General features: G+C 36.2%; 1 protein-coding gene across 5 annotated transcripts in view; it reads right to left on the bottom strand.

The window, feature by feature from the left end:
• ARID4B (AT-rich interaction domain 4B) overlaps positions 1-19,391 on the bottom strand; it is a 127,697-nt gene that overhangs the window by 69,047 nt on the left and 39,259 nt on the right. For all 5 annotated transcript variants that reach the window (XR_010381808.1, XM_010979781.3, XM_031460827.2 and 2 more), the window contains exons 3-5: positions 9,331-9,441; positions 6,548-6,613; positions 2,207-2,297 (exon numbers count right to left, since the gene is read on the bottom strand). Coding sequence is in view for 4 of the 5 variants with exons in the window: in XM_010979781.3 (XP_010978083.3) it covers positions 2,207-2,297; positions 6,548-6,613; positions 9,331-9,441 (268 nt within the window). In the remaining variant the exon portion in view is untranslated. The remainder of the gene's footprint in view (positions 1-2,206; positions 2,298-6,547; positions 6,614-9,330; positions 9,442-19,391) is intronic.

The raw sequence follows: 19,391 nt of genomic DNA, 5'->3' as shown, positions 1-19,391 counted from the left end.
AACAGTGTGGCACTGGCCAAAAAACAGACACACAGCTCAGTGGAACAGCATAAAAAGCCCAGAAATAAACCCACGCACTTACAGGTCAATTAATCTACAACAAAGGAGGTTATACAATGGAGAAAAGGCAGTCTCTTCAATAAGTGGTGCTGGGAAAACTGGACAGAATGAAATTAGAACACTCTCTGGCACCATGTACAAAAATAAGCTCAAAATGGACTAAAGATCTAGATACTCTAAAACTCCTAGAGGATAACACAGGCAGAACACTCTTTGACATAAATCACAGCAATATTATTTTCAATCTGTCTCCTAGAGTAATGGAAATAAAAATAAAAAACAGACTAATGAGATTTTAATTAAATTTAAAAGCTTTTGCACAGCAAAGGAAGCCATAAACAATACAAAGACAACCTACAGAATGGGAGAAAATATTTGCAAATGAGGAGACTGGCAAGGGCTTAATTTCCCAAATATACAAAATAGCTCATACATTTTAATAAAAAAAAAAAAAAAAAAAAACCCAATCAAAAGATGAGCAGAAGACCTAAAAAGACATTTCTCCAAAGACATACAGAAGGCCAACAGGCACATAAAAAGATGCTCAATGTCACTATTAACTATTTGAGAAATGCAAATCAAAACTACAATGAGGTATCACCTCACACCAGTCAGAATGGCCATCATTAAAAATCTACAAATAATAAACACTGGAGAGAATATGGAAAAAAGAGGCCCTCTTACACTGTTAGTGGGAATGTAAATTGAAGTAGCCACTATGGAAAACAGTATGGAAGTTCCTTACTTTTACCATATGGTAAGAGTTAACATATGATCCAGCAATCCCACTCCTGAGCATATATCAGGAGTAAACAACTAACTCAAAAAGACACACGCACCCCAATGTTCATAGCAGCACTATTTGCAACAGCCAAGACATGGCAGCAACCTAAATGTCCACTGACAAATGACTGGATGAAGAAGATGTGATATATATGCATGATGGAATGCTATTCAGCCATTAAAAAGAACGAAATGATGCCATTTGCAGCAACATGGATGGACATGGAGATGGTCATTCTAAGTGAAGCAAGTCAGACAGAGAAAGACAAGTGTCAGGATATCACTTACATGTGGAATCTAGAAAAAAAAATGATATAAATGAACTTATTTACAAACTAGAAATAGACTCACAGACATAGAAGATAAACTATGGTTACCACAAGGGAAGGGGGGGGTGGTAACTCAGGAGTTTAGGATTAACATATATGCACTACTATATATAAAACAGATTAAAAAACAAGGACCTAGCATGCAGCACAGGGAACTATATTCAACATCTTGCAATAACCTATAACGGAAAAGAATCTTAAAAAGCATATATATTATAATATATATATATAACTGAATCAGTTTGCTGTACACCTGAAACTGAGACAACACTGTAAATCAACTGTACTTCAATAAAAATTTAAAAAATAAAAAAACTTAAAAAGAGAGAAAATACAAATGAACAAATGCTCCTTTCATTAAACTTATGAAAATGCGCTCCATCTCATGATTACTCAAAACTGAGATACTATTTTCTGTCCAAATAGGCAAAAATTTTAAAATATTACTCACATCAAATTTGACAAGGACTGGGAAAACAAGTACACTCATACACTGTTCACAAGAGTGTAAATTAATATAATCTTTTAGGAAAGAGTTTTCATTACCTACTAAAGTTTTTAAAAGTACATTGCCCTTCAATCTATGCCTAGTTGTCAATGTACACACTGTGGAAATACTGGAATAATGTGCATGTACAAAAGACATTCAACCCAGCATATATTTAAGAAAACTGGCAACACCATTGGTAATAGAAAATAAATTACGTTATATCAAATATTACAAAACATATTACAATTAAAAAATTGATCTATTGCACAACAACATGAATATGCTTAACACTATTTAAATACACAAAGGTCTTCTCTAGGATATACTTTGAAGCAATAAAAAGCTAGAATCCAATTATATAATATATACACTAATTTCGAATTCTATTATGTATGTATTTATAAAAATAAATGTTCTAAAGATCTGGAAAGATAAAAACCATTAACAGTAAGAACATCTATGGCAATTACGGAAATAAATGAATAAAAATCTGCCTTATTTGTATTATCATTGAAATATACTTTTAAAAGATTTATTTCCTTACCTACAGTGTACCAACTCGCATCTGTTAATTTATTGATTACAGCTTCCTGATAGGCACCATCAAGATTCTTCACTTCCACAATAGCTCCAACCTAAAGTAATAAAAAAAAAAGTTAGAAAAACTTTTAGAACATGAATGAACAAATCAAAAAGTGTCTTTTTTCCCCACTAATTGGGTCCATGGCAGGTGAAGAATAAAATAACTGATCTGATTTGTGTTAATGTGCCAGCAGTTTTACTTAACACTGTTTTTGTACCATTAGTGAAAAAGTTAAATAACATCTAAGTATTATTATGAAAATAGTTTTTCCAGTATTATGTCCCTGAAAGAGCCTTGGGAACCCTTGGGGATCTGAGGACCTCTGCCTGTGAAATTTACTGTCTGAACCATATTACCACTTCTTTTTCAAGAAGGCTGGGGAAGAGTAGGAAAAAATAAGAAATAACTTTGGGGTCTCCTTAAGAGTTAAACTGTACCGGGGGGGGGGGGGGGGCGGAGACAGACTGGGATTTCAAAAGGTAGAATAGTTAAACAAGATTATACTGTATAGCACAGAGAAATATATACAAGATCTGGTGGTAGCTCGCAGCGAAAAACAATGTGACAATGAATACATGTATGCTCATGTATAACTGAAAAATTGTGCTCTACACTGGAATTTGACACAACATTGTAAAATGACTATAACTCAATAAAAAAAGTTTTTTAAAAAAAAGAGTTAAACTGTACCATTAATGACAATCATTTAAAATAGCTTCATCTGATCAAGAAAATGCTGATGATTACATTCATATGGTCTTTATAACTACATCAAACTCTTAACACTTCTGCACGGCAAAGAAAATCATCAACAATTTGAAAAGGCAACCTACTGATTGGGAGAAAATGTATCTGCAAATCATGTATCTGACAAGGGGTCAAAAATCAAAATATAAAAAGAACTCATGCAATGCAACAGTGTAAAAAAAAAAAAACAGTCCAAGTGAAAAATGGACATTATTTGCAAAAATAATCTCCAAATGGATTATATATAAGACTGGAAACCATAAAGCTCCTAGAAGAAAATGTATACTCTTTGACATCACTCTTAGCAATATTCTTTGGATCTGTCTCCTAAGGCAAAGGAAAAAAAGCAAAAATAAACAAATGGGACCTAATTAAACTTAAAAGCTTTTGCACAACAAAGAAAAGTATCAACAAAATGAAAAGACAACTTACTGAATGAGAAAATATTTGCAAATGATATAACTGACGGAAGTTATTATCCAGAATATATGAACAACTCACACAACTCAATATGAATAAAATAAACAACCTGATTAAAAAATGGGCAGAAGACCTGAATAGACATTTTTCCAAAGAAGAAAAGACATATAGATGGCAGACCGGTACATGAAAGGATGCTCAACATCACTAATCATCAGGGAAATGTAAATCAAACCCACAATGAGATATCTCCTAACACGTATTAAAATGGCTTATCAAAAAGACAAGAAAGAAAGTATTGGCCGGAATGTGGAGAAAAGGAAACCCTTGTGCACTGCTGGTGTAAGTTTAAACTGGTATAGCCACTACGGAAAACAGAATGGAGGGCCCTGAAAAATTAAAAATACAACTAGTATATGATCCAGCAATTCCACTGCTGGGTAGTTATGCAAAGGAACTGAAAACACTAATTTGTAAAGATCTATGCACCCCCGTGTTTGCTGCAGTGTTAGGTATAACAGCCAAGATATGAAAACAATCTAAGCATCCAATGACAGATGAATGGACAAAGATGCCTGTGTGTGTATAATTCAGCCACAGAAAAGAATGAAACCTTGCCATTTGCAACAACATAGACCCTGAGTGCATTGCGCTGAGTGAAGTAAGTCAGACAGAGAAAGACAAGTACTATATGATATCACTTATATGTGGAGTCTAAAAAATGAGGAAAAAACAAAACAAAACAAAACAAAACAAAAAATATCAAGGTTACAGATACAGAGAACAGACTGGTGGTTGCCAGAGGGGGAAGAAACTAGAGGTGGACAAAATGGATGAAGGAGGTCAAAAGGTGCAAACTTCCAGTTATAAAATTAAAAGTCACGGGGATATAATGATTACAGTCAGTAATATTATATTGCATATTTAAAGAGTTGCTAAGAGGGTAAATCTTAAAAGTCCCTATCATTAGAAAAAAAAAATTCTCAACCATGTATGGTGATGGATGTTAACTAGACTTAATGTGGTGATCCTTCTGCAATGTACACAAATACTGAATCATGTTGTACACCTGAAACTAATAATAATGCAATATGCCAATTATACATCAATAAAAATAAAAGAAAATGTATATGGTCTTTATAATGATAACAAAAACAAAACTGTTCAAAGAGACTGTCAGCACAAATGCCCACAAGAGGGAATGAAATTCTAAAACTTTCACTAAATGACTACAGTCAACAAATACATGGTTCAATTTTTTTATTTAATACTCATGTGGTCTAGTAGTATTTTCATGTGAACTCACTGAAAACATTGAGATCAGACCATCACCCTTGGAGGCTTATTTCCTCTAAGAGAAATATTTTATCCAAATGCTGACACTTTCTATTAGTTGACAGAAGGCTACAGAATGTACTAGGGAACAATCAAAAATCTACACACAGTCAATAAAAAAAAGTTAATCGAAAAATCTACATACAAAAAGAACTACAGATAGGAGAAATATTTTAACAATGTTGAGACCAAAATTTAATATACTTGCCTACGTCAAAATCCAAATGGTCTTAAGCCCTAATCACAAAAAAAATTTTCATAAAATAAGAAAAACCAAAGAAGCAAAATAAATCAACTATGCCACAAAGAGGCTGGAGCAACAGGGGAGGAAGATGGCTTGATGATACAAAGTAACTGTCTTTCCTGTCCCTTGCAACACTGAACATTTTTTGTAGTTGGTACCAGCTGGCCTGCGCCAGGTGAACAGGGTAGTCAGGCACTGATAAGCTGTGATGGTGTTATTATGAGGCAAAAACACAAAAAAGGCATGAAGAGGTATGTGTTCTGATCATCCAGAGGGCACTATGTTCAATTACAGGCTGTGAATCTACCAGAATTTTGGTTATCATTACTGGCTCTAAAACCTTGGCCAGATAACTTTATCTCCCACCTCCCTTCAGTTTCCTCTTCCATAAGGAGATGTTAAAGATTACACAAGATAGTATGTGCGGAGAACTCAGTACAGTCCTAGCACATACTAAGTGCTAAATGAATGGCAGCTAACGTCCAATCATACACATGCGTGTTTTTTTCTTTTTGTCCCCACAAGTGACGTACATGTGCGTGTAAGATAGCACCTACAAAACAGAAGGGCAGAAAATATTTTTACATGGAGAAATTTCAAAAACTTACAAATTTTAGGCCCCCATAGTACCTACTACATATGCAAGGTACTAATGCCCTGAGGATCCAATTAAGTTTTCAAATCAACCACAAACTGGCAGATACACACATCTATCTATTCTTTACAAAGTACAGCTTCATTAAGACAAGATATTTCGTGCATCTGCAAATGCTTCTTCAGTTCTGTTAGCATTTCTTAAAATCCACTCAGCTAGGTCAACGTCCATTTCAGACACTCAAAAAGGCCAAAGAGAATATGAAAACAAATATATGTATGTACACGCGTGACAGGGACACTGTGCTGTACACCAGAAACTGACACATGGTAACTGACTGTACTTCAATTAAAAAAAATAAATTTTAAAAATTAAAACAAAAAAAATAGCCAAAGAGCACACAGCAGCTACCCACACATTCCCTTTAGCCTTCTCCCTAGTGGGAAGTAAAGCAGCGCGAACGTCACTGGCCAACGAAGAGAAACGGATGCAAAGAAATAAAACTCTGTATGTATGACCTTGTTCATCACGTACAGCTCCCTGACAACCATGAAACAATTTCATATGCCAGTAGCTGCTTAAAAGAATTAAAATGTCTGAGATTTTTTATATTTTTTTTCTCACTTTTCATATCATCATGGAATTTACGTCACTTGATCCCCAGTTCATCACCTATTAATTCTGGAAATTCCATCATTTTAGTATGTGAAACATAGTGAGACCAAGACAGGTGAGTAAACAGACAGCAATCAACACTTCCTTGATGTTCATTTCATTTCTGCGCACAGTTAGGATATCAGGTTTTACTGAACACCATGTCTACTTTTTTCTATTAGTCTATTTAGAGAGAATTATGTATTTATCAACTCAATAACAAAGTAATCAATTAATTTTTAAAAGACCAAGTACAATTATTGTTTCCCATTGAAGCATTAGAATTAATAGTGAATAAATAAATTACCTTTAGTGGGCCCTTTATGTGGTCATCCTGAACTTCCACTGTTGAAGAATCATGCCTAAATGTTACCTAGAGATTATAAAGTTTATTAGCCAACAAAAAAGAAAAAAAAAATCAAGCAACACAAGCTCATCAATGCATGAATCCATTTTTATTACAAGTAATCCAAACAAACAGCTGCCTAGTTTATACAAAATCTCAATCCCTAAGTAGATTAACTGAAAATTTTATTATTCAGACAGAAAAATTCCCAGACTAACTTACTTGATGTTTCACATATCATATTTTATGCAATACTATTAGTCATTAGTTTAACTGTATAATTTCTTTTCTTAAGAAAACATGAGGGAGAAAGAGGCGGCAATCTCAGGCTGTCGTATGAGGCACTCCACCATTCTGTGAAGGCCCAGCTCAACAACAAGCAACAGCAACCCTCACCCAGAGAGCCCTAGCATCAGGCGCAAGCATCAAATATGTAATCTTCACAACACCCTCATTAGGTAGGTGTAATTATTCCCATTATGTTGATAAGAAACCTGAGGGACGGAAAGGTTAAGTGACTGGCCCAGGATCACAGAACTAGGACATGGTGGAGCTGAGACTGAAACTCAGGCCATCTAGATCCAGAACTCTGTGTTACTACAGAAATCAGAGAACGGAATACCAGACATGAAGTAACAATCAAGGGGTAAGTTTAAATACTCAATTAGTTGGTTAAAAAAACAAAACAGCTTCCTGTGTTCAGTACAGAAAAGGTTGTTTTCCCTATACAAAGCAGGAGTTCTTACAGGGACTGAACCATTAACGTGGTCTTATTTGATGTGTGTGGTCATTAACTTAGGTAACAGACTCACAAACCAGGTATGAAAGGACAGATCCTATACTCACAGCATCGCGGGCATTTCTGTTTCATACAACGGCACTGTGACACTTTATTTAAATTATGTGTTTAGATGTCTGCATCTTTCACTTAGACTTAAGCCACTTAAGGATGAAGACAAGATGTAAATCCTAGAGTTTCAACACCTGACATAGTGCTTAGCACACAGTCAATGCTCAATAAGGGAAAACCAATGGGGAAGAAGTGTATCAACACATTGCTGAAAAACTTATTAACTTTGAATCATAAACAAATTAAACTGGCACCGAAATATATTACGATACTTGTTGAGAAAATCATTAGCTTTGAATTACAAGCAGATTTTCAGGGCAGCCACAAATACTAACAACAAATTTCAGACAGTCAATATTTATAAGGCACAAGGTTCTGGTTGGCACTATCAGCAGAAGCAGCAGAAACTAACAGTTCTCGTCCTTTTACTGACACCAAGAAACGGCAGAGTTGCTACCTGCCATTTAGCTGGTTCACTCGTTACCCAGAGCCCTCGAGCTGCGATTACCAGTCAGGGCCCAGATCTAACGCAGCACGGGGCCTGGCGCAGCGCCGCTCCGGCCCACGTGGAGCACCTTTCCTCACCCGCACGGAAGTGCTCACCTACAGGCCGAGCTCTGCTGAGGAAGGTCTCTACCGGAAGGGAGGGGTTTTGTCTAACTCACACGAAGATGTTACACGTGTGAGCAGTAACTCTGTCTAAAAGAGTGAGAAAACTGATAATAAAAAAAAAAAGCTTTCTCTTCATCTCTAAGATAGTAACGGCAAAAAACAAGTGCTCAGAGAACAGCAGTGTGTGAAGTCAGAACAGGAAATGCCACTACAAGAGCACTGGAAGATGGTCAAACCACAAATGCGCTCACAGGCACCAAGCACGTGCAAACTGACGGCAGGGCGGGGGGCCGGGACTGGCATCCTACAAGCTTACAGTTAACTTAAAGGCCCGATCACAATGGCTCTGTGTAAGGGAGAATCACCCAGGCAGTTTTCTTCAACACATCCACGTGCAAGGAAGGAACCTAGGTGTACAACACACGGAAAAGGCTCCAAAGAGTCTCTGACACTCTCCCCTGGAAGTACATCACCTCCAAGGCCTGTTTAACTTCTGGTGTTCAAACCAACGTTTTACAGGCCATCTGCTAATCTGCAATATAAATCCCTTGGAAACAGAGATCAGGTTATTCTCATACCCCCATCCTCCTTCCCATCTAACAGAGTAACCTGCACAATTTGCCAAACAATAAATGATTAACAAAAGAATAAAGATCTACCTTGAAATCTCTCTCTTGTCTCATATTTTTCAACACTGAAAATTTACTAAAATGTAAAGAACTACATTTCTTTTTGTGCATGATCTGAGACAAAGCACAGATTTTTAGAAAGATTTTTCAAGAAAAGTAAAGGGTAAGGAATCCACAACTAGTTCCACGATCGTCAGTTATAAATCACATCCCAATCTCATGGTTAAACCTGTAGGGGCGGGGGTGTCTTAGAACTGAGGTGCTATGGTCATTCCCATTCTGCCACTAATTTGCTATAATGGCCCTGGAGAAATCACTAACCCTTTATGAACCTCATTTTTCTTACAATAAAATTAAGAAATTAAACCATGTGACTTCTAAGTTCCTTTCCAGCTCTAAAAGGCTAACGATACAAACAGTAACAAGTCTATGGTGAAATAGCATTGAAAATACCAGCTAGGATCATCTAATTTCATTCTAACTGCAATACTTTAAAATCACAAATAATGCTTTGTTTTCAGGTATTTTTACAATCATCACTCCTAGAAACTAAATTCATCTTGCAGGAAAAAAATTCTTAAATACACTCACCAAATAAAAGTTTAATTATCAAGTACTAAACATATAATTTATAAAATCTACACATACTGTACCTTGACTTTGACAAGTCTTTTTGCTGTCTTGATCTTGGCTTCACAAAAGGCTCCTCTGTATTTCGCACTCACATCAGTGCCCACTGTCAAATAGGGAGGCTCATCAAGGGCCTAAAAATGCAAAGAAATATAATTAGATTTTAACTCTCCAATTCTTCCCCACAATCAGACCATAGAATGGAGGATCCAATCCTACTGTAGTTATAAAAGTTGTAATAGATGGATGTATTTGTTAACAAGAACAATCCATCAAATACTTTAACTTAAAAATAAATAAGTATGTATCCTAAAGCCTGTGTAAATGTACTAAAATGTACATCACAGAAAACATAAAGGCATCCTTTTTCTCTCTATAAAATACATATGGTCCATGATGTGAATTAGCTCAAACACAAGTATATCATTCCATCCACCCCTCCATCTACCCATTCATTCAAATATTTTTGTCCTAAACGACCACTGAAAGAGAAGGCAGATCCTTAAAGCTCAGTCTGAGAAAGTTCCAATATTCAGGCTGTCTCTTGCCAGCCACTCAAATTCAGAATGGCTCTGTTATATCCCTATCTAGGCAATTCTATGGCAGATGAGCATGTGAGGGGCTGAGGGGGGGACTCCATGTACTCAAACTACTGGTGAAAACTAGATGAAGAAACTCAATCTAAAAAGTCTCAAGTAAAAACGAGCCACAATGTCTCCAATGCTTTGGCATGGGTTCACTGTTTATTTCCCATCTATAATAAATATTAAGTTTCCTCACTTGTGATTTAATTCTTAACAGTCCTAATCTAGCTGCTCTTTTTATAATTAGGTGCTTTTCTGCACAGGATCTATATTTCTATGGAGGTCTATGTATATTAAACAACTTCATAGTCAAAGAAAGATTATGTAAGTAACTTTTCCCAAAGTGTTTTAAAAGAAATACTAACATCCCAAGATGTTCCACCAGAAGGAGTTGGAAGTTTGGGAAAATCAGTTTATTGAATGAATTCCCACTCTGCCTCATCATTTTCCAATCTATTTGTCCAAAGAACCCTTTTTTTTTTTCTAGTAACATCTAGTAACATCCTGCAGAAATTCCGTACACCATAGGCTGAAAAATGCTGCTATTCAGCAATAAATAATGAAAACATTCATTTCATTTCAATCTTAAAATAAATTCACCCTTAATAGTTCCGGCTAATACACACAGAAGAGAAAGACCCTCCCTCAAAAAAAGATACCCTAATGCTCTAACAAAGGCGACCATAAGTCTATCAAATAACTTTAATAACCCTTTTAAAGGTGGGGAGGCACCACAAACCACAAGGACACTGTGGCCACCAGCATCAGGCCGGCCTCCTAGTGGCCCCTGGCCTCCCGTTCTATGTACTCCATGAAAAGCATTTTAAAAAAAACTCAAAACATATCAAGTATATACTTTTTTAAATCTACTTAGGAAAGTGCCTGTATTTCAATTTATTTATGCCGTAACAGAGGTGTATCCTCATAGAATGATAATCATTTCTGCAATGCTACCTTTCAAACTTGTTGGTATCATTAACTACAATTTGATAGCTCTGTACTGTTCCTGCACACACTTCAAGTTCATAAATGCATTTCAACCTCATGCCTTAGCCCTCTTAAAATACCATTTTCCCTTGGTCAAAATTTTTATTAAATTTCAGACAAGCTAGTAGCTTTATTTTAGCAAGAATATGAAAGGGATTCACAATACTTCACTCATAAACTTTAGGAAATTTTCAATAAGACATCAATTCACTTTGTGGTTCAATTGATATTGTGTGTTATTGCTAGAAAAGCCCAAAGGGTGTGGCACCCTTCAGGGCCGCAAGGCTCATTACTCTCCACAACTTGCAAGCTCTCCCATGAACACTTCCTGCCTTATTAGCCACTAAAAATTTATTTTCATAGACAAATAGTACAGTTAAATAAAACTAATGAGGAACCCAAAATTGTGAAATGTAGAAGAGAATAAGAGATCATTTAAAAGTTGCATGTGACAAACAAATATTTCAGAAGCGATAATTTAGGTATTTTTATTACAGAGACTTTTGAACAAAGAATAGTTAGTTTTGTGTTCCTAAAGTCTCATCACTAGATGAATATAATAATGAATTCTGTATACATTTGTTTAACAAGCCTATGTCAAAGGATTGGCGTTACAAAGCTGGTCAGAATGAGACACGATCATCTGGAACTGAAACTATGCCCCAAAGTATGCGAATTTCTAGAGAGAAACAAACGAAGCTCACAACCTACACGGTCAGACTTGCATGTGTAATTCTGGCGGACCACGACGATCACTCTGTCACTAGCACAACGTGGGACCAAAAGCACAGGCTTTCAGAGCAGAATGACAGGGTTCTCATCCCAGCCCTCCTCCGTGTGCTAACCAGTGAGCCATTGGAGGCTGCTGAACCTTCAGTTTCCACATCAGGAAAATAGGGTCACTGTTAGAAAGTACTCTGTCATGAAGCCCAGAGTGTGCAGCCATTCACAGTTACTATTAATATGATGAAACACTCAGTGTGGGCAAACAAGACATGATAATAGCCAATGCAAATTCAGATTTGACACGCTTCCTTTTTTTCTTTTTAAAATGGGAGAGGCAAAATCTCACTGTATTTGGGGGGGGGGGGGGGGGATTAGGGTTTTGTTTTGTTTTTTTAAGAGGAGGTACTAGGAATTTAACCCAGGACCTCGTGCATGCTAAGCATGAGCTCTATCACTTGAGCTATACCCTCCCCTAAAAACTTCATTTTAAATGACTGCTCATCCTAAGTACATACAAGATGAAAATAAACTATTTTTCTCACTTTTATCAAAGATATCTCTATTGTTATATATACACACATATTAAAAATAAGAAGAGCTGTTATTAAAGAGGGATTAACCGATGAGAAAGGCACTGGAATAGAGTACGTACATGAAAATATTTTGTTCAAAGTAAATCTTCCTGATTTTCTTTAAAAGGTTCCTTTTTTGTTGTTTTTTGTTTGTTTGTTTTACAATTGGCATGTATTCTTTGCTTTTTAAAATGTATACTAAGGAACATTTCAAACATATAAAAAAGATGACAGAATATATAATAAATGCCTCATATACTCATAACCTGGCTCCCACAATTATCACCTCAGACAATTTTGTCTAGTCTATACCCCTACCCATTCCTCCCACACTCGGATTATTTTCAAGGAAACCCTAGATATTGTATTACTTCACCAGAACAACAAAAAGTACTTTAATCGATTGTGACTGGGATTACGGGCTATCCTGAATTTTCTTATTAACACTTTTCTGCATTCTTCCATGCGTATGGAATGATTTTATTAATAAGGGTCGGCGTAACACGGTAATTAAGAGCACAGGCTCTTGAAGTAGCTGCTTAGGTTCAAATCTACCACTCAGTAGCCAAAAGACCTTGCTTGCCTCTGGATGCCACAGATAGTGACCATCTCACAGGGATGAGAATGAAATGCTACATGTAAAATGCTTAGAACAGGATCCAGCATACAATACCAAATAAAGGCTATTATTATTACTTAATTATCTGGGGTAAGGTTGTGAGTTTAAAACGTTTGTAATCCTATACAAGAGAGACTCCATATAACTAGAACAGTTGAAAGTATAATTATATGTATGGGGGGTAGTGTTTAAAATATCCCCCTTATCAGAAAAAAAGTAATCGTGTTGAATTCTAGCAGCGAGAAAGGTGAACCGTCCGTGGGGGCTCTCCATCAAGTCCACCACAGCCATTTCGCGTCGCATAAAGACAACCAGACAACACACCTGTTCTGAGGCTACTGTGCTCTGACCCAACACAGAAGTTCACCCAAAGAACTGTGTCAGCAGGTTAACCAAGATTCCTTCCTGGTCAACACCAGCCCTGTTAGTTGTATATCACCAGAAAAAAACTCTTACTTTCTCTTTTTGTTTTGCTTCTCTGATTACGGTCAAAAATATAGACCATCTCAGAGGCTAAAACAAAATGCTTTTAAATAGCACCTCCATGCCAAAAGGGAAATTAAAACTACTAAATTATCATTCCTTTGTTTAGCAAACAGAACAGCATTCCAGTTGTCAAGGCAACAGCCACCTCACAGTTATCCCGGCACTGCTTAAACAATTATTTTTCTAGTCAATCTACCAAATGCCTGAACTGGCACCTGAAAACCACTGAATTCCATGGGAACACTAAAAAGCATAAGCAATTTTTAAATTAGCTATTGGTGGATAATAGTCCTTCAAGAAGCCAAAATGCCGTAGAAATACGTGGCATAAGCACCCAACCGAATCAACAGTAATGTCTAATGTGACTTGGGCTACACCAAGTATGTAAAATAAGTTTTAGAAAGACAGTAGTTGAATCAATTCTCCAAATGGCTAATGTCGACACCGCCTAGGAAATACTCAGTTATTCAAAATCTATTTTTAAAAAAGCAAAACATGCTAGATGACATTTTATCAAGGTAGGTTTTTAGAAAGAGTAAGCATTCGAACTGGTTACTAATAGGCAGTGCCAATGCAGCCAGGAGAACCAGAAAACAAGAGTATCAAATTTGATGCTAAAACCCTCAATAAATAAATGTATTTAAACACACGGTGTGACAATAAATCTAAGAAAACAATTTTTTTGTACATAACAATCTCAAAGAGGCATTAAAACAATAATGAAAATAATTCTAATGAATGAATGAAAAACACTCACACCCACATATCAAAGGGTATATCATTTTAAAACTAAGCTTAAAATTAAAATGCATGAGTTCTTGAGACATACTAAAAAATGAGTAGACTGAGGAAATAAAACTGCAATCTAACTTTAAAATCTTCTCTGGAGCCATTTCCTCTCCTCTTCATGTGGCTCTAAGGACACAGGGTAGTGAGGGGTCAGAACTGGGGACAGGAGGTAAGAGACACATGCTGGGTATACAAGGCTGTGAGGGGACCAGGTGGAAGCACAGCGAGCCTTGTGGCTGAGCCCGGGGTGGAGCTAAGAAAGGGTGGAGGAAATGAGGTACACAGCCGGAAGAGACGTTACAGCAACTAAATAAGTAAACTGAATGATCAGATAAATCAATATCCTAAGGATAGCTGGGGCCATGCTTCTCACTGACAAATTTAAAAGGAAGAAAGGAGAAAGGTTAAAATGAAGTTTAGGGTACTGGACTGGAATTAGAAACATAAATTCATGGTTGTATTACACGCACACATACAAACACAGCAAAATGAACAAGTAGTTACAGGTGCATGTGTCATGCATATGCATTTGTATGTGCATACATATACATCATACAGTTTTGTAACTATGTCCACCAAGAAGGCCTAAGAACAACTGACAGCCCAGTGACAAAAAGTGCACCAATGGCCTATATATCTTTATTTCTAAAACTCATACTATATTAGAAGGAACCAGAGATCCTTAGAGAAATGGCTAATTTGAAAGTTGAGCAGGGAAAGTACAAGAAGAATCTAAAACATCTTGTACCAGAAAGTAAGGAAATGCTCAATGAATGATGGGGACATTTCAAAGGGACACAGGAGCCACACTGAAGGGGCTCCTACCAGCCAAATGGGGGAAAGTTCGTGTATCATAATCAGTATTGGCTGTCCTGTTATCCCATTAGGCATATATGTATATGACAACACTGAATAACTTAAGATGTGTGCATTCCACGGTAAGCAAATTATACTTCAGCTCTAAAAATTAATGAATAGTAACAAATTACAATCTATTCAATAAAAATGGCATCCATGAGTCCATATTGACAAATGAATGAAAGAATGATGAATAAATAAATAAATGCAGAAAATGGAAATGCAAAAAGAGGAAAGCTCTCCCTTACAGTAAAATGTCAACAGATGCAGCAGGAGTGATGGAAACAGAGTCATCTTTCAGCAACCATCATAAAGGTGACTGATTTCACAGAGTTATCAATAGATGCTAAATGGATGACTGAAGGTTGAAGAACAGGACACTGGCATATTCCTGGAACACTACTCAGTTATCAGAGGTGGAATGATGTGATGTACGGAGGACAAAAGAGCATCCTTTCTGCAGTACACCTGCCAATGGAGACTTTAACAATGAGAAAAATTGGGCAGATTTATAGAATGTAAGATGTGCATTCCTTAAGACTCTAAAGGATTTGAAAAATATGGAAAACTGGGAAAGAGTTTCAGATTGAAGCAGTCTGAAGAGACATCATAATCAAATGCAACTTGTATTCCTAGATTAAACATGGACCAGAAAAAAAAGGAGACACATTATTAGGAGAGTTGGTAAAATTTGCAAGGGGTCTGAGAATAATGCCGACTTCCTGATTTAGAGGGTTGAATGCAGGACAGGTAGAAGAGTGCCCTTTTTGTTGGGAATTACACTCTGGAGTATTTAGGGTGACAGGACATCACGTCTGCAGCTTGCTCTCAAAAAGTGCGAAGATAATGAGAATAGGCCCATCTACATGTACACACATATATATATTATATGAATTATTTATACTGCAAATTTGAAATTATATGAAAATTAATTTTTTTAAAGTAGTACATACTTATTGGGCATTTGCATATCTTTTTCTATGAATTATTCATGTATGTTCATTACCTGTCTTTCTGAGTTACTCATTTTTTGTAACGAGATTGTAAAAGTTCTTGCATATTAAAAAAAAATCACAAGGTCCTATTGTATAGCAGATGGAATTATATTTAATATCTTTTAATAGCCTGTAACAGGAAAGAATCTGAAAAAGAATATATATATATATATATATATATATATATATATATATATATATATATATATATATATATATATATATATATACACACACACACACACATATGCATATTGTACCTAAATCACTTGCTGTACACCTGAAATGAACACAACATTGTAAATCAGCTATACTTCAATAAAAATTAAAAAAAAAATCAACCCTTCCCTCCAAACATAAAAATCTTCTCTAGATGCTACCAATATTTCCTAATAGTCTTTCTAAAATTTAAATTACTTTAAGGGAATAGAATCACAAATTATTCATAAGTAAATTTCTGACCCACATCTATTAACCAGAGAGATACCTACATATTGACAGATACTAACAGAGGGGTGTCTGCATATTCCTGGACATTTAAATAACTCAGAAGAGACATTCTAACTAGAATGTTCATCATCAGCAAAGAAGTTAAAAGAGAAATATATTTGGAAGGACATTTATTAAGTGCCTACTGTATTTAAGACATTATTCCATGCGCCAAAGCTGCAAAGGCATTTTCCTCATGTAACACAAAGGTAGCCAATTCAATCTGCCCTCAGAAGAGGTTAACCTTATTTGTTATCTTGTTAGTGAGGTCCAAACCTTATTCAAATGAATCTGCTTTAATGTAACATCACTGGCAGAACATACTATGTTCATTTATAGTATTTAAACTTTAATAATCTGGAAATTAGAGGAGCCTAGTGTACAGCCAGTTCAAAAATCAGAATTACAAAGGAAAACCATAAACTGGCATTGTTACGGTTTGTCTCTATCTCGGCACGTTAGTGATATCCACTGGCATGAATCAGGAGCAATGATAAGCAGGACATTTTGAAATGTCACAAGCTGAGTCCTTAGCATACATCTAGAAAACATTTTCTATGAGTTTGCTTACTTATCAAGATCAATAATGATCCTTAAAACTCCCCATCAACTAGGTTTTTTAGATGACTTAAAAATCTATTACACTTTTGTTCTACAACTAATAAAAATAATAACAGAAAACTTAGGAAAAAGATCAGATTAGCAAAAGCATCATTCTTCTGAGAGATGACTATTAGCATACCATTCCAGACATTTTCCCCTGGCAAAATACTAGATGCAGGTAGTTTGATCAACCACTCTTACTTCATTGTAAATTTTTATTTTTTACTTAATAAAGCCTGAGTATTCCTCCATATCTTAAATGTCATTGTATACAGTGGTCACTAACCGCTATATAGTTTGACTTGTGCTGCACCAGCCTTTACGTACCTATTTCTTCATGACTGCAGAAAGAGCAACGCAGGCAGGAAGGAGAGAAGAGGGGTGGGTGGGACAGAGAATGACGAGGAGATGAGGGTAAAGACAGGTGGATGGTAGGGAGCAGAAGCAGAGAGAACAATGAAGAAGCAAATCCCGTGGGCTTGGGTTTGGGCCCTGGTCACCAGCTTTCTGGATGCAAGCCACCTCCTATTTGTCATACAGTTTCAGAGTGGCTGCTGTCTACATGAACTTCCCAACGTACAGTTTAAGACCCTGGCAAATTTGAAAATTCTCTGGCTTTGGAACCAGAGAAATTGCTATTAATTTACTTAACAACTTTCTGTCTTGAAGTATATCACCCCACCACTTTGGTCTTGGTTTCCTTTCTGTAGATGGATCTTGTAGGGTGCTTGCAAGTTTTCAATTAAATTAAGTAGTCTCTTTAGAAGACTGACAGATCCTGGGTAAATATACTCAGCAAATATTAGATTAAATCATATGAAATTGCTATTTTTTAATAAATCAGAAAAGGGCCAAATATTGGTAATTTTATATGGTTCAACCTAATACTGATTTCTGATTTTCTCCATTTCTTTTAAGCAGCTGGGAAGCCAGAGACCAACACCCAAGACACATCTAACAGTCCTGTTCCATGATCTACTCAGCCCCTGCTCCTGCTTTACTGCCCATGAGCAAGACCCAGCTTTGCACTACTGATCTCTCTGGGGCTCCACCCGTATTTCTCCCTGTTGCCGCCAGATGACTGGGCCACAAACTGAGCTCTGGGTCCTGGCCAACAACACTGGCCCCATTATACCACTAGAGGAGCCATGGCTAGTTTCTCCTACCGGCCGGCTGTCTGCCCACCAACCAAGCTTTTATCCTGTTTTATATTCTCAAGAACATGACCTTGAAAGAAGCCTTTGAAAGGAAATAATAATCTTTGGCCAAATCTAGTGGCCAAAAGAAATTGACCCACATGGTATGTAATAAATATTTCAAGTCACAGAATTCACTTTAATTTCAGAGGGCTAATATATTAACCTCTTTTGTAACCAATGCCACAATACTCATGGCTATTCTATAGACTGGCTTTGCTTGTCCTAAATGGATATAAACATTCAGTAAAGGTGAGTGTTTTACACTATATTTTAACGATTTGTATCTGTCTTCTCTTGTAGACTGAGCAACTTTAAGGCAGAAAAAGCATCTTATGTATCTTTAGATGTCCTGTTCCTAAAATTACACTTACATATAGGAGGAATTCACAAACCATTTATTGAACCAAAGTTACATACATATTAGTTAATCCCTGCTAAATGAGATTTCTCTTAAGGTAAAAATTATTTATATTTCAAAAACATCTTATACTGGGAGGTATTTTATATATTGAGAGATCAAAAGCATAAACTCTGGTATCAAAAGTATCTGGGGTCCAAACTCCAGGGCTGTAGCTTACTAGCTATATGAACTTTAGGACATGTTACTTAATTTCTCTGAGCCTAACTTCACATATGTGAAGTGTGGTTATAATAGTAATGTGAATGTATAATATGTATTTATATATGTCGCTTATGTAATATAGATAAAATATATAGTAAAGTCGTGACCTGTTACATACAAAATTACGTCATATGCTAATAAATTTAAAACGCTATTTATAACTTATCAGATGACCAAATTCTTACAATTAAAAAAGTCCACATAGTTTTATGAAGAATATGCTGCTAATGTGACAAGAATCAATTACCAGATTATTTCTCTTAACAAAGAGATATGTTCTGGCAATATGCTTTGCCAACAAGAAGCTGATTATACCGACAGCCATCCACCTGATCCAAACTGTGCCAAACAGGCTCCCTGTCCCAGGGATTTAAAGCTGAAATGCTTATCAATTTGTCAGCAGAGCAAGGTGATACAGCCTGTGCTAGCCATTTTCTGACACATGTAAGGAGAAGCAGAGAAAACTGGTCTGCAAAGAGAAAGAGAAATAAAGAAAAACAAAAGAATAAACAGATGTGTAGAGAAAAAAAGGAACACATACAAGACTGTGTGTCC

The sequence above is a fragment of the Camelus dromedarius genome, chromosome 8 (assembly GCF_036321535.1).
Source record: "Camelus dromedarius isolate mCamDro1 chromosome 8, mCamDro1.pat, whole genome shotgun sequence".
In the NCBI taxonomy this organism is placed as follows: Eukaryota; Metazoa; Chordata; class Mammalia; order Artiodactyla; family Camelidae; genus Camelus; species Camelus dromedarius.
The sequence above is the reverse complement of the archived record's forward strand: the minus strand, read 5'-3'. Positions and strand labels throughout refer to the sequence as shown.